At 38.3% G+C, this 12956-nt stretch overlaps 1 protein-coding gene across 1 annotated transcript; it reads left to right on the top strand.

Annotated features, from left to right (window-relative positions):
• Positions 1–7870: 7870 nt before the first annotated feature.
• Positions 7871–10853, top strand: LOC107815457 (uncharacterized). The gene is made up of 4 exons (XM_016641041.2): positions 7871–8550; positions 9478–9718; positions 10139–10256; positions 10345–10853. The coding sequence occupies exons 1-4, from the start codon at positions 7970–7972 to the stop codon at positions 10434–10436; spliced, it is 1032 nt and encodes a 343-aa protein (XP_016496527.1). The 5' UTR covers positions 7871–7969; the 3' UTR covers positions 10437–10853.
• Positions 10854–12956: the final 2103 nt, after the last annotated feature.

Genomic DNA, 12956 nt, shown 5'->3' with positions numbered 1-12956 from the left:
TACTCCGATAGGAGATTCTGTGATTGCTAGAAGGGTATATAGAGGTTGCACTGTGATGATTTGTAGTCGTCAAACCTCGGCAAATTTATTTGAGTTAGAAATGGTTGATTTTGATGTGATAATGGGAATGGACTGGTTGGCCTCATGCTATGCAAATGTTGACTGTCGTACGAAGATGGTTAGGTTCCAATTTCCGGGTGAACCCGTCATTGAATGGAAAGGGAACATTGCTACACCGAAAGGTAGGTTTATTTCATATCTTAAGGCAAGGAAAATGATCTCAAAAGGTTACATTTATCATCTCGTTCGCGTTAGGGATGCGGAGGCGAAACCGCCTACTTTACAATCAATCCCTGTGGTTAACGAATTCCCAGATGTTTTCCCAGATGAACTCCCGGGCCTTCCTCCTGAAAGGGAGATTGAGTTTAGCATTGATGTGTTGCCTGACACTCAACCGATCTCTATTCCTCCATACAGAATGGCCCCGGCAGAGTTGCGAGAGTTGAAGGTGCAGTTGAAGGACTTGCTGGATAAGGGCTTTATTAGGCCTAGCACTTCACCTTGGGGTGCACCAGTCCTATTCGTGCGGAAGAAAGACGGGTCGTTACGGATGTGTATCGACTATCGACAGTTGAATAAGTCTACTATAAAGAACAAGTATCCACTTCCAAGAATTGATGACCTGTTTGACCAACTCCAGGGTGCCAAGTATTTCTCTAAGATTGATTTACGTTCAGGGTATCATCAGGTGAGGGTTAGGGAGAAGGATATTCCAAAGACGGCCTTCCGGACAAGATATGGGCACTTTGAGTTCTTGGTGATGTCGTTCGGGCTAACAAATGCCCCAGCAACTTTTATGGATCTCATGAATACTATATTCAGGCCCTATCTTGATGTGTTCGTGATTGTATTCATTGATGACATTCTAGTGTATTCTCGTTCGGAGGCGGAACATGCGGGCCACTTGCGGATAGTATTACAGACGCTTCAGGATCGTAAGTTATATGCTAAGCTCTCCAAATGTGAATTCTGGCTGAACTTAGTAGCATTCTTTGGCCATGTGATATCTGATGAGGGTATTAGTGTCGACACTCAGAAGATCGATGCAGTAAAGAATTGGCCGAGACCTACAACACCATCAGAAGTCCGCAGCTTCCTAGGGCTAGCAGGATATTATAGGCGGTTTGTAGAAGGATTTTCCTCTATATCATCACCATTGACTAAGTTAACACAAAAAGCTACCAAATTCCAGTGGTCTGACACTTGTGAACGTAGTTTTCAGGAGCTGAAGAATCGATTGACATCTGCAACAGTGCTCACTCTTCCTGAAGGAACAAAAGGTTATGTGGTATATTGTGATGCCTCAGGTATAGGTTTGGGGTGCGTATTGATGCAGCATGGGAATGTGATTGCTTATGCATCAAGACAATTGAATAAGCATGAAAAAAATTATCCAACCCATGATTTGGAATTGGCTGCAGTAATATATGCTTTGAAGATATGGCGGCACTACTTATACGGCGTCCATGTTGACATCTACACAGATCACAAGAGTTTACAATACATCTTCAAGCAGAAAGAGTTGAATTTGAGGCAGCGTAGGTGGCTTGAATTATTGAAAGACTACGACGTCGAGATATTGTATCATCCCGGTAAAGCCAATGTTGTGGCAGATGCTCTCAGCCGTAAATCAATGGGAAGCTTAGTACATATTGAGGCAGGTAGATGGGGGTTGATTAAAGAGCTTCATCAGCTAGCCAATATGAGAATCAGATTGTTAGACTCTGATGATGGAGGTGTTACTGTACAGAATACATCAGAATCATCTTTGGTAGCAGAGGTAAAAGCACGACAATATGAAGATCCTATCTTAGTACGATTAAGAGAAAGCATTCAACAATGTAAAAGTATGGCTTTTAGGATCGGAAAAGATGGGGCACTGAGATACCAGAGCCGATTGTGTGTGCCTAATGTGGCAGGGTTGCGAGAGAAGATTATGAATGAGATTCATCAATCCCGATATTCCATCCATCCCGGCTCGACAAAGATGTATCATGATGTCAAGGAGCAATATTGGTGGGATAATATGAAGAAGTCTATTGCAGAATTTGTAGCCCAGTGTCCCAATTGTCAACAAGTAAAGATAGAACATCAGAAACCAGGTGGATTGCTTCAAAATATAGAGATTCCGACCTGGAAGTGGGAGGTGATTAATATGGACTTCATTATTAGATTACCTCGATCTTATCATAAGTTTGACTCCATCTGGGTGATAATTGATCGACTTACAAAATGTGCCCATTTTCTGCCAGTAAAGACAACTTACACGGCTGAAGATTATGCGAAGTTGTATATCAAGGAGATTGTTAGGCTTCATGGTGTGCCCATATCTATTATATCAGACCGAGGAGCTCAATTTACGGCTAACTTTTGGAGGTCTTTCCAGAAGGGTTTAGGCACACAGGTAAATCTCAGCACTGCATTTCATCCGCAGACTGACGGACAGGCTGAACGTACCATTCAGACACTGGAAGATATGCTACAAGCATGTGTTCTAGATTTTAAGGGGAATTGGGATGATCATCTTCCACTCATAGAATTCGCCTATAACAATAGCTACCATTCCAGTATTAAAATGGCCCCATATGAGGCACTATACGGGAGGAGATGTAGATCACCAGTTGGATGGTTCGAAGTCGGTGAAACAGAATTATATGGGCCAGATTTGATTCACCAAGCTATTGAGAAGGTGAAAGTGATACAGGAGCGATTGAGGATGGCATAAAGCAGGCAAAAATCTTATTCTGATGTCCGACGTCGTGATCTAGAGTTTGAGGTTGGTGATTGGGTTTTCCTGAGGATCTCACCAATGAAGGGTATTATGCGTTTTGGGAAGAAAGGTAAGCTGAGTCCAAGGTATATCGGGCCGTATAAAATTCTTCGACGGATTGGACAGATTGCTTGTGAGTTAGAATTGCCATCCGAATTGGAATTTGTCCACCCGGTATTCCATGTATCTATGTTGAGAAAATGTATTGGAGACCCTTCTCGAGTCGTCCCTATCAAAGATGTACAAGTTACAGAGGACCTATCATATGAAGAAGTGCCAGTGGCGATATTAGATCGGCAAGTCCGCAAGCTGAGAACAAAAGATGTAGCTTCCGTCAAAGTATTATGGAGGAACAAAAATATGGAAGAAATGACATGGGAAGCAGAAAAGGAGATGAAGTCAAAATACCCTTACTTATTCCAGAATGAAGATAACAAGGATGCTGGTGGAAGACAGGATACATTGGAAGAAGAAACAGCTCTATGAGGTAAGCAATAATTTGAGAATACTCCTCCTTAATACAAAATGGTGATATGTAGATAATGTAAATACGCATAAAGCTTTGTGTAGCCTTGTGAAGCCATATGTTGGGCTTAATTACATGCAAGTTTTGCTAGTGATCATTTTATAGGGGAAAATTGATCAGAAATTTCCATTGGAATCCACGGTGATTTAAACTCCCCATAAACCCTTACATTCGAGGACGAATGTTCCTAAGGGGGAGGGTGTTACAACCCATATCCACATGTGTTAGTTCATGCCATATATTAGTTAACATAAATCCAAGAAGGAATTATCTTTGAGATGATAAGAAGTCAATCCTATTGGTCTTAAGTGATACAAGAGTGTATAAGGGTGATTAACCAGTATTAGAAGTTAAACGAATCAAGGATGTTGTAACTCGTATTTTCAGGTAATCTAGCGGTACTTAATACACTCAAGAGGTCATTTATTAAGGTATTTTAAACATTAGGTCAAATGTTTCTAATCTTTTCTCATAATTTACAAGGAATTACGGGGTGATCTACCCACCAAATTAAAGATCTATGAGTCTAGTTTCCAATGCATTAAACCGTTCATCGATACGATCTCGGAGTAGAGAGATATTTGCGTTTTCGCGAGACTGCGCCAAGCACCTCTCTATGGGGCCCACTAAGTCGGTTTAAGATATTTGGACCTATATAGGATGACTACAACCCGTTTTAAGTCATTTCTTTTCACTATTTTCAGACCTTAGAACCCTAGGAACATCCTCTCAAGGTTCACTCAAGATTCAAGACCCAAAAAAGGGCAAACAACACAAATCAAGTGTCGGGAATTCTGTGGCGCTAGTAAGTCTCTTGTTCTTCTTGTTGTTGCTCATTTTTGTGTTGTTCCAGCTCGTGTGGGAGGTTGTTTTAAAGGGTTTATGTTCTGTAAATACTCCCTAATGTTCTTAATATCAATCCTAGGTGATTTCAAGCCTTCTAAAGTGATTCTAGTGCCGAAAAACACTAATTGATCGCTAGTTTCATTGTTTTGTTGTTGTGGCAGCATTGGAGGGATATTTCTTGGAAATTTAAGGTCAAATTGGAGTTGTTCTTTCTGTATAAAGGTAAGGAACTTCTTACTCTATATGTATTTAAGATTATCCAAGTTGCGGCTAAGCCATTGAAGCTAGAACTTGTGAGATTTATATCGAAAGGCTTGGTAGTAATGTTATTGTTTTGTGGACTGTTTTGCGTTGTTGTTGGGCTGCATATTTTACTACTATATTGTGGAGTTTTGGAGGAGGAAGGGTGTGGAGAAACACCATATATATGTAGGGTTATGGGCTGATAGTTATTCGTAACATTTCCAGATTGTTTGACACGACTATGGTGGTCGTCGTATGTATGGAGTGATTAGGCTGTGTGTGGACTATATTGGGAGGCTCAATATGTTTATTATTGATGTTGTTTGGGCTGTTTGGTGACTATTTTGAATGGTGTGAGGTCATATATATATAGGGGAGGTGATGTCCGTTTCATCGTAAAATAGGTTGTGGTCGATACATAATAGTTATGATGCTTAAATGATAACGATAGTATCGTTTCTCTTATTGTAGACTAAGGAGTTTTGACAATTGCATAGCTTGAGATTGGGGAAGTATATACAAGGTATGTGAGGCTATCCCTTTCCTTCTTTTGCACGACTCCGATTGTACATAATGTAATGAACGAGCTTCCAAGATACTCTACTCTTAGAAGCTAGCAGTACTTACATTGTTTTCCCTCTTATGGAACGATTGATGTTAATGTTGCTTCACTTATTCTTATGCTATCAATGTTGTTCGTACTTCCTAAATCTTATAAGGTTCATAGTGAAGAGTTAGTCCTAATAACGTGTATAGAGGATACTGACCTTACGTCACTCCGAAAGGTTTAGAATGTGATTCCATGAGTCGAGCATGCATTATATATATGTATCTATTTTACTCTACCGAGCCACGCTATAGTTGGCCGGGTACGACACCTATTGTGCAACCACTGATCAGTTGGGTTTTACCAAGCTCCACGTGGCCGGGTACGATTCTACCGAGCCTATTATGGCCGGGTACGATATGATGATGATGATGCCCACAGAGGCGAATGCTTTAAAGGTTTATGTATTTATACATATGTATCATGCATTTCATGTAAGTAGCCCTCAGAGGTACTAAGATGTTACAAGTGGTATATTCTTTATCCTTGCTTACATTACTGATCGTATTTATGGTTCCTTGCCTTACATACTCAGTACTTTATTCGTACTGACGTCCTTTTTTTTGTGGACGCTGCATGTCGTGCTGCAGGTCCTGATAGACAGACAGGTGCAGCTCCCCACCACAGTAGACTGTCCAGTTCAGCGGTGATTGGCGAGATCCCTTCTCCGGACTTGCCTTGGTCTTGGTATGCAATTTTTGTTATAGACATTATGGGTATGTCGGGGCCCTGTTCCGGCTATGTTGCAACACTTATGTTCTTTTAGAGGCTCATAGACAGGTGTCGGCTCATGTATAGTTTGGTATGCCTTGTCGGCTAGTTTTTGTTGTATAGTCTTTCATAGTAGCGTGGTAGCTCATACCTTATATGTGGTTTTTTGATTGTCTGGTCATCCCCTGCTATGTATGTTCATGTCGTCATATTTTATTGCTGGTTGTCCATGATCTAGGTCTACCATTTATATTGATCTCTTTAGCCTTAAAAGTTAATAATGAAGGTTAGATGAAATGTACGTTGGTGCTCGGCAAGTGTGGTCGGGTGCTAGTCATGGCCCTTCAGTTTGGGTCGTGACAATACCGATCCTCCAGAATCTACTAAATCTGCTCATGAATTGTGAGACCTAGGCAACCTAGTGCCAAGTAACGGTCTTCATATTCTATTCCTTTTATTTTTTCTTTCGTTGGAGTTTACTAAAAACTGCTTATTTTAACATTAAGACAAGAAATTGTAGGTGCTTAAGCCTTAAAGTATTAAGGAAAACAATTACGCTAGCGTGATAATTTATTTTCGAGTTTAAGTTGTATGATTGATAATATAATTTTTTTTACACATTCAGATAAGTTAAACCACATATACAAATTATATTTATAATAAATATTAATTGATAATTCAACAAAAAATATAAAGTAGTCCATATAACATACTAAATTATGCTAATAACATAAATAAGCATATTAAGTCTTGACATGCAAAGTTATTAAATATGTACAAATAGAAAGTAGTAGAATAATTAGGGTGCATATAAATTGGGTCATCAAGGGCGGATGCACGCTTATCGAAGCGGTGTCCCGCGACACCACTTCGTCGGAAATTTTTATTAAATATATGTATTAATATTGTACGGAAATAGATAAGTAGAAAAAAATGACACCACTTGACATAAATTGTTTCTTGGTGTATTGATAATGTGTTTGATTTTGCTCTAAGAGGTTGAAGGTTCAAATCTAAACTATGCCATTGTGGTTAAAAATTGTGATGAAGTACAGTTGAACTCAAAACCTTTTCTAAATTAAGACTCAACAAAATTAATAGACACTTACTATTTTTTATCTAAAAGTATGATAATCAAAGTTATATTTCAATTTTTTTTATAAATTTCGATACCGCTTACAAAAATTCATGCGTACGCCCCTAGTTGGGTGTACACTATCATTATAAAAAGATAACATAATTTTTTTTCCTGGAAAGCATGTAAAAGTTACATTCTAGTACTAGTATTAAAAGTAGCTAACAAGATAATTTTCGTAAAATTTTTATTACATAAAACTGAATTTTATCTTAAGCAGCAAATGGAGTAACATTTCCCGTTGATTTATTCGGACACTTGACCTATTCTCTTTCCGAATTATCGACGGTACACTATTTTCAAGGATAAGCAAAATAAAAAATAAAAAATTCCTTTTATTATTTTACCACAAATTTACTACACTAATTAATAGCCTCTTTGGCCAAACTTCTTTTTGGCTAAAAATAATTTTTTTTTTGCCAAGCTTCTTTTTGGTCAAAAATTAAGGTGTTTGGCCAAGCTTTTGAAAGGAAAAAAAGGCTTTTGAGGAGAAACAGAAGCAGTTTTGGAGAAACAGAAAAAAGTAACTTCTCTCTAAAAGCACTTTTTTGAGAAATATTTTTGAGAAAAATACACTTAGAAATAGTTTTTTAAAGTTTGACCAAACATTAATTGCTGCTCAAAAGTGCTTTTTAAACTAATTAGCCAAACATAAACTGTTTCTCGCCAAAAATACTTTTGAGAAAAATAATCTCAAAATAAACTGATTTTTGCAACTTGGCCAAACAGGGCTAGGACCCATTAGCGGGAAATGGCCGCCCGCCTCGAAAACCACACATAACGTTACAATTTATTAACCAATCATACGATGCCACGTAGATCACGATATAGCTGTTACCCAGCTTCATAAAACCCGTATTTGTTCCACCCACCGCACAATATCACCAGTCAAAACTTGAAAACAGTAAATGAAGACATTGATTGGTCCACGTGTCCATACCTTTCAACTTCTGTAAAATCTAGCCGTTTGCCCTATCTTTCACCCTCTCTCCTTTTCCCCTACTTTCTCTTTCCGCCCTTGCTTGAAAACAAGAAAAAGAAAAAAAGAAATTCTCTGTGAACTTTCTAGAAATGGGGAAACTCATCTGCGACTCAACAACGTCGTCGCCGGTTATTCCATGGCGGGATCCTACCTCAACTCCGTCATCCCTCGATCTCGTTGACCAGTCATCTCCGGCGACAACAACCGCCGTCGCAGTCGCCATAGCTTGCTCCTCCTCGTGGGAAAATGTTTCAGCTTTAGAGGAGCAGCAGAGGAAGCATTTGATGAAGATTCAAGCCAAGGGGGTGCTGTGGAAGCATCCTAAAGATCAGAATGCTTCGGTGGTTTTCCGGCTGAGCCACGGCGGAGAAGTCGAGGCCGACGGGAACTGTCTTTTTACAGCTTGTGGTAAATCTATGGGGATGACGACGGTGTCGTACGCCAGAGATCTGAGACGGCGGACGGTGCGGAGGTTCTTGGAAGATCTTGGATCGGTTAGCGAGGAGGAGAAAGAAGTGATTGAATCGGCGATTAAGCACATGTACTCTCCCGATCTGAAATCTGGGTGGGGTATTCATGTGGTTCAAGAGTTGAAGCTGTTAGCTAAGAAGGAAGATCGAGAGGCTCTCGACTCTGCCATATCGGAGCTTGTTCAGCTCGGCATGCAGCGGTAATTTCCTTTCTTTTTTCTTTTTCTTTTCCGGCGGCAATTTCCGTTCCCTTATTTGAGGGGGGGGGGGGGGGTGGGGAGGGGGGAAAGTTTATGACCCGAGTATTAAAAGGAAAGAGGCCCAACTGGAGTGAAATGTATCTGGGGTTGATGCCTAATTGTTGTTATTGTTAAGATCTGGATGACAAAGTTTAGATCTGATTGCTTATGCCCCCTGTTCTTAGTTTGACATGCAAGAAACATTTCATTTGATTTCATTACTGAAACATTTCATTGTCAGTATCCTTCAATACTGACAATCCGTTTAGGTAATAATGGTGAAGATTTTCGGAAAATGCTTATTAATGAAATGATTGAATATATGTCCTTACTTTAGCTAATTTACATTTGAGATAAGAAACCGCCTATATGCGTACAACACTACTGATAGGTGCAATTTTTTTTCTATCTTGTTTTTCTTTTAAACTTTAATGAATCAACCATCTATGTCTCACTCTCCATATCTGTTTGGGTTATTTTCGAATCCTCTATTTTCATTCCCCATATATTCAGACTTATTATCAGTTTTTTTTCCAGAAAATATACCATTATATCTGTCCTTAAGTCCAAGTGAGATTTTTATCATGCATTTCGCCACAGAGAATGTTTTTCTTTCTTTTTATTGTTCTTTGAAGTGAGAATTGCTTTTGTCTGTAATTTATTTGATAACAAGGAAACAAATAAAAAATCAAAACTTTGTTTGCTATTGAGCATTCTCTTTATCTGGCCGAGATAGTATTTTCGAAACTTCTTTTCTTTTCCTTGTATAGGTGAAGATGGAGATGCTAGCAAATTTTGTAAATTGATTTTAGTTTGACCTGGTTGCTTTTATTATTTTACTGGATGTGGTTTTGTTTTCTGATTTTATATTTGTGGTTGACGTTGAAGAGAATTGGCTGCTGAGTCTATATACAATGAGAGGTGCATAGCTGTGGATGATGGCCCAAGTTGGGCCAAGTACATGTCGATCTGTGGTTCCCCTGATGATGAATATGACATCATCACTTTGCAGTATACTGAGGAGGGCTTACTAACTGTAGATGAGAACAGGGATGGTCGTGCAGCTGCTTTTGGAGATGACATAGCGATTGAATGCCTTGCAACCGAGTTTAAAAGAGAAATCTTTGTGGTAAGAAAATGTCTTCACCATTGATCTCTCCTTTAGCATGACAATTGCTGTCATTTGAATAATTTGCACTATGTTATTTGTGAGTGAGCTGCAATGCCCTTGTTCTTTTCATAGGTTCTTTACTTGTTTGATAAATTAATAACTTTGGTTGGTACCCCCCCCCCCCCCCCACACACACACAACACACAAAAAGGTTTATCCTCCTAAAATCTTCTGTCGGCCTTTGATAAATCAATTGATTGCACAAGGTCATTTCTCAACTGCTATGTTCCTTATTTTTGATTTGGTTCATCTCCTGGTCATGAATCTCTTTGTTGCTCACATTTCTCAAGTTGTGGTGTTAAATTTTGATGATTTTCGCAACTATCTTGAATCAAACAATTCTTTTGCTAAACTTTTCAATTGTTATATAACTTTCAGGTGCAAGCACATGGATCTGATGCAATGGTTGATGATGAAAATTGTGTCTTCTTCCTCCCACATCGTCCAAGATCTGAAATATGTGAACCTCCTTTCTTCCTTTTCATGAAAGGAACAGGTAAAGAAAATTTCACACTGCTTAGATTTTATGTTTGTTTCTTACTTCCGCGCTGAAAAAGTGAATGAGAATACATTGTCAATTGCAGGTTGGTGTGGTGCTGGGGCCGATCATTATGAGCCTCTTATTGCTTCTCCTTCACCTTATGTTTCGCAGGAGAAGGTAGCGTTGGTACTGTAGGTCATTAGTTGGGGGTATTCTTGTGGGTTAGAGGTAGTAGTAGTAAGTAGTAGTTATTCGACGATAATTCTTTCTCCCCAGGTTTCTTTTGTTTTTAGCATTGGAAAGATGCTCCTAATTCTTTTCTAGGGTAAAGGAGGAAAATGTCCAATTGGGACATCAAATTTTTGTTGAAGGTATGTAGGAGTTACCACATTTGGGTCTATTTGAAGGCCATCGGGCAGCTGCCTTGCATTTCAGCTGCTTTTAGTTTGGTTTACCTATAGTTGTGTTGCCGGCTGTTTTTTGTTGTGCATTTTTTCGAGGCTAGTAGTAGTTTGCTGCTGGGTGCTATTCTTTTGAGAGCTGGAATAGTACTTATTTTGTTGTAACTCATGCTGAATTCCAATCTTAAGAAGGAAATGGCTTCTCTCAGTTCATTGCAGTGCAAATTTCTCTACCAGTCCATGTTTCTTTTATTCTGGTTTTTCTAAATCTCTATGTATTGATATCGCTGTATTGGAAGTGAAAAGACGAGACATGCATCAAACTCCTTTCTTTCCACTGAAGATAACTTGCCTTGATTTTCAAGTAAGAAGTATTTTGGCATATAATAATACTAGTGGAAACTTGATGAAGTGCCTAATGAGTAATGGTCAGCGTTCAAAATATACTTGTCCATAGGCGAAATGCATAAACGGTCCCTTCAAGTTGTTCTTAACGATCAAACATGACTTGTCAAATAAACCAATTACGACATGTGTAATTTGAATTAAAAAAAAATATTGTTACTAGTAGAAAGCACAACAAAGAAGCATTTTACTGCACGTGCAAACTTTTCGCTCCATTATAGGGGGGAACAAGGCAGACCTAGCAAAACCAACAGACATCCCACTTTTAAAATCTTAGGTAGTCCTCTTATAATTGAAAAATAAAGCAAAATCCAGCAATCAAAGAAGAAGACGACGACGATGACAAGCTAATAAACTAGAGCCACCTTTAAGTGAATAGAAACAAACTGAAAATTAGAAATTGAGTGAGACACCATTTACGATTTTTATCACTGTTAACATGAAAGTATCAGATGAAAAACCAAAACCATCTGCTATGGTTAAAAGGGATTGTTAAATACGACACGCACGCACCAAATAACATAGGCCAGTACTTAAAGTAGTGTCTCATCGGTTGATTCGGTTCTAGTGCGTGTGGCTTTTCCAATATTTTTATTTCATTTTATGTGATACTATTTTCTTAATTTTTTTTTAAAATAATACCTTTTATTTACAAAAACCTTAATTCTAAACTTTTTTATTTTGCCTTAATGATATTATTTTATAGCCATGATATATCTATAATCGCAAATTCTAAAAATCTTTTTTTTTTTTTTTTAATTTCGTACTAAGTCAGGTACAGGTAAAATGAAACGAAATATTCGTTATTATCATTTTTTCATTTCTACTTTTCCGACTAAGCATGTGCCAAATGCGAAACACCTTCTCTAGTTTTTCCTTTTCCCTATTTTTCTGTATTCATATTTTTCGTTTTCGTGTTCACATGAGTCGTGACTCTTTAACTACATATACGAGCCATGCTCCATCTTTGTGCTATGTGATCGTTGTGGTTTCCTAAGATTTTGATTCCCAATATTTTCTCATAAACATACTTGTAATATTTCCATAAAAACTAGTTTAGGAATTTACGAGTTTCTCCTAAGCGGAAGCAGATATACAATAATTATGACTTGTATCACCGGTCATAAGGAATACTCACAAAACAGATGAATTTCCTTTTTCGACAACCTACTAATCCCTTAGATAACATAGAGAAGCTAACCCTAGCTCTCGTTTGTTTCTTTATAAAAAATATTAAGAGAAAAATATCTTTTGTATACCCATAATGATGTATTTATAGGTTATAAGTAGCACTATAGAAGGAGGACAAGCTAATGGCCTAATTAGCATCCTTTATGGATGTGATGACCTAATAGGTTGTTTAGAGTGCTAGCCTTTATTTCTGTGTTTCGAGATCTTTCATAGCTTTATTTGATGTCATATGACTTGCGTGCGTGGTCCGTGTCAGTTTTCGGAAAGCTTCTATTTGAAATTTTGGAGAAAACATGATTTTTGACTTAAAATGAGGCTAGAGTTGACCACGGTCAATGTTTCTGGTAAACGACCTCGGATCGGTATTTTGACGATTTCGGTATTTTGTATGATGTTTTTGGACTTGTATGCGTGTTTGGTTGGGGTCCTGAGTGACCCAAGCACGTTTCGACACAATATGTGAAAATTGGCAAAATCGAGTTTTAAGTTGAAAATTTTGAGTGTTGATGATCGATTCTTGATATTTGATGTTATTTTGATGATTTGAGTTAGCGAGCGAGTTTGTGTGATGTTATTACACTTGTGTGTATGTTCGGTTTGGAGCCCGAGGGGCTCGGGAGAATTTCGGATGCATTGCAGACTGATTTGGAACAGTTGATGCATAACTATTGCTAGTGTAAACTTGAAGGTCTCATAATTTCGAAGACCAGATCGCAAT

Source organism: Nicotiana tabacum, chromosome 5 (assembly GCF_000715075.1).
Source record: "Nicotiana tabacum cultivar K326 chromosome 5, ASM71507v2, whole genome shotgun sequence".
In the NCBI taxonomy this organism is placed as follows: Eukaryota; Viridiplantae; Streptophyta; class Magnoliopsida; order Solanales; family Solanaceae; genus Nicotiana; species Nicotiana tabacum.
The sequence above is the reverse complement of the archived record's forward strand: the minus strand, read 5'-3'. Positions and strand labels throughout refer to the sequence as shown.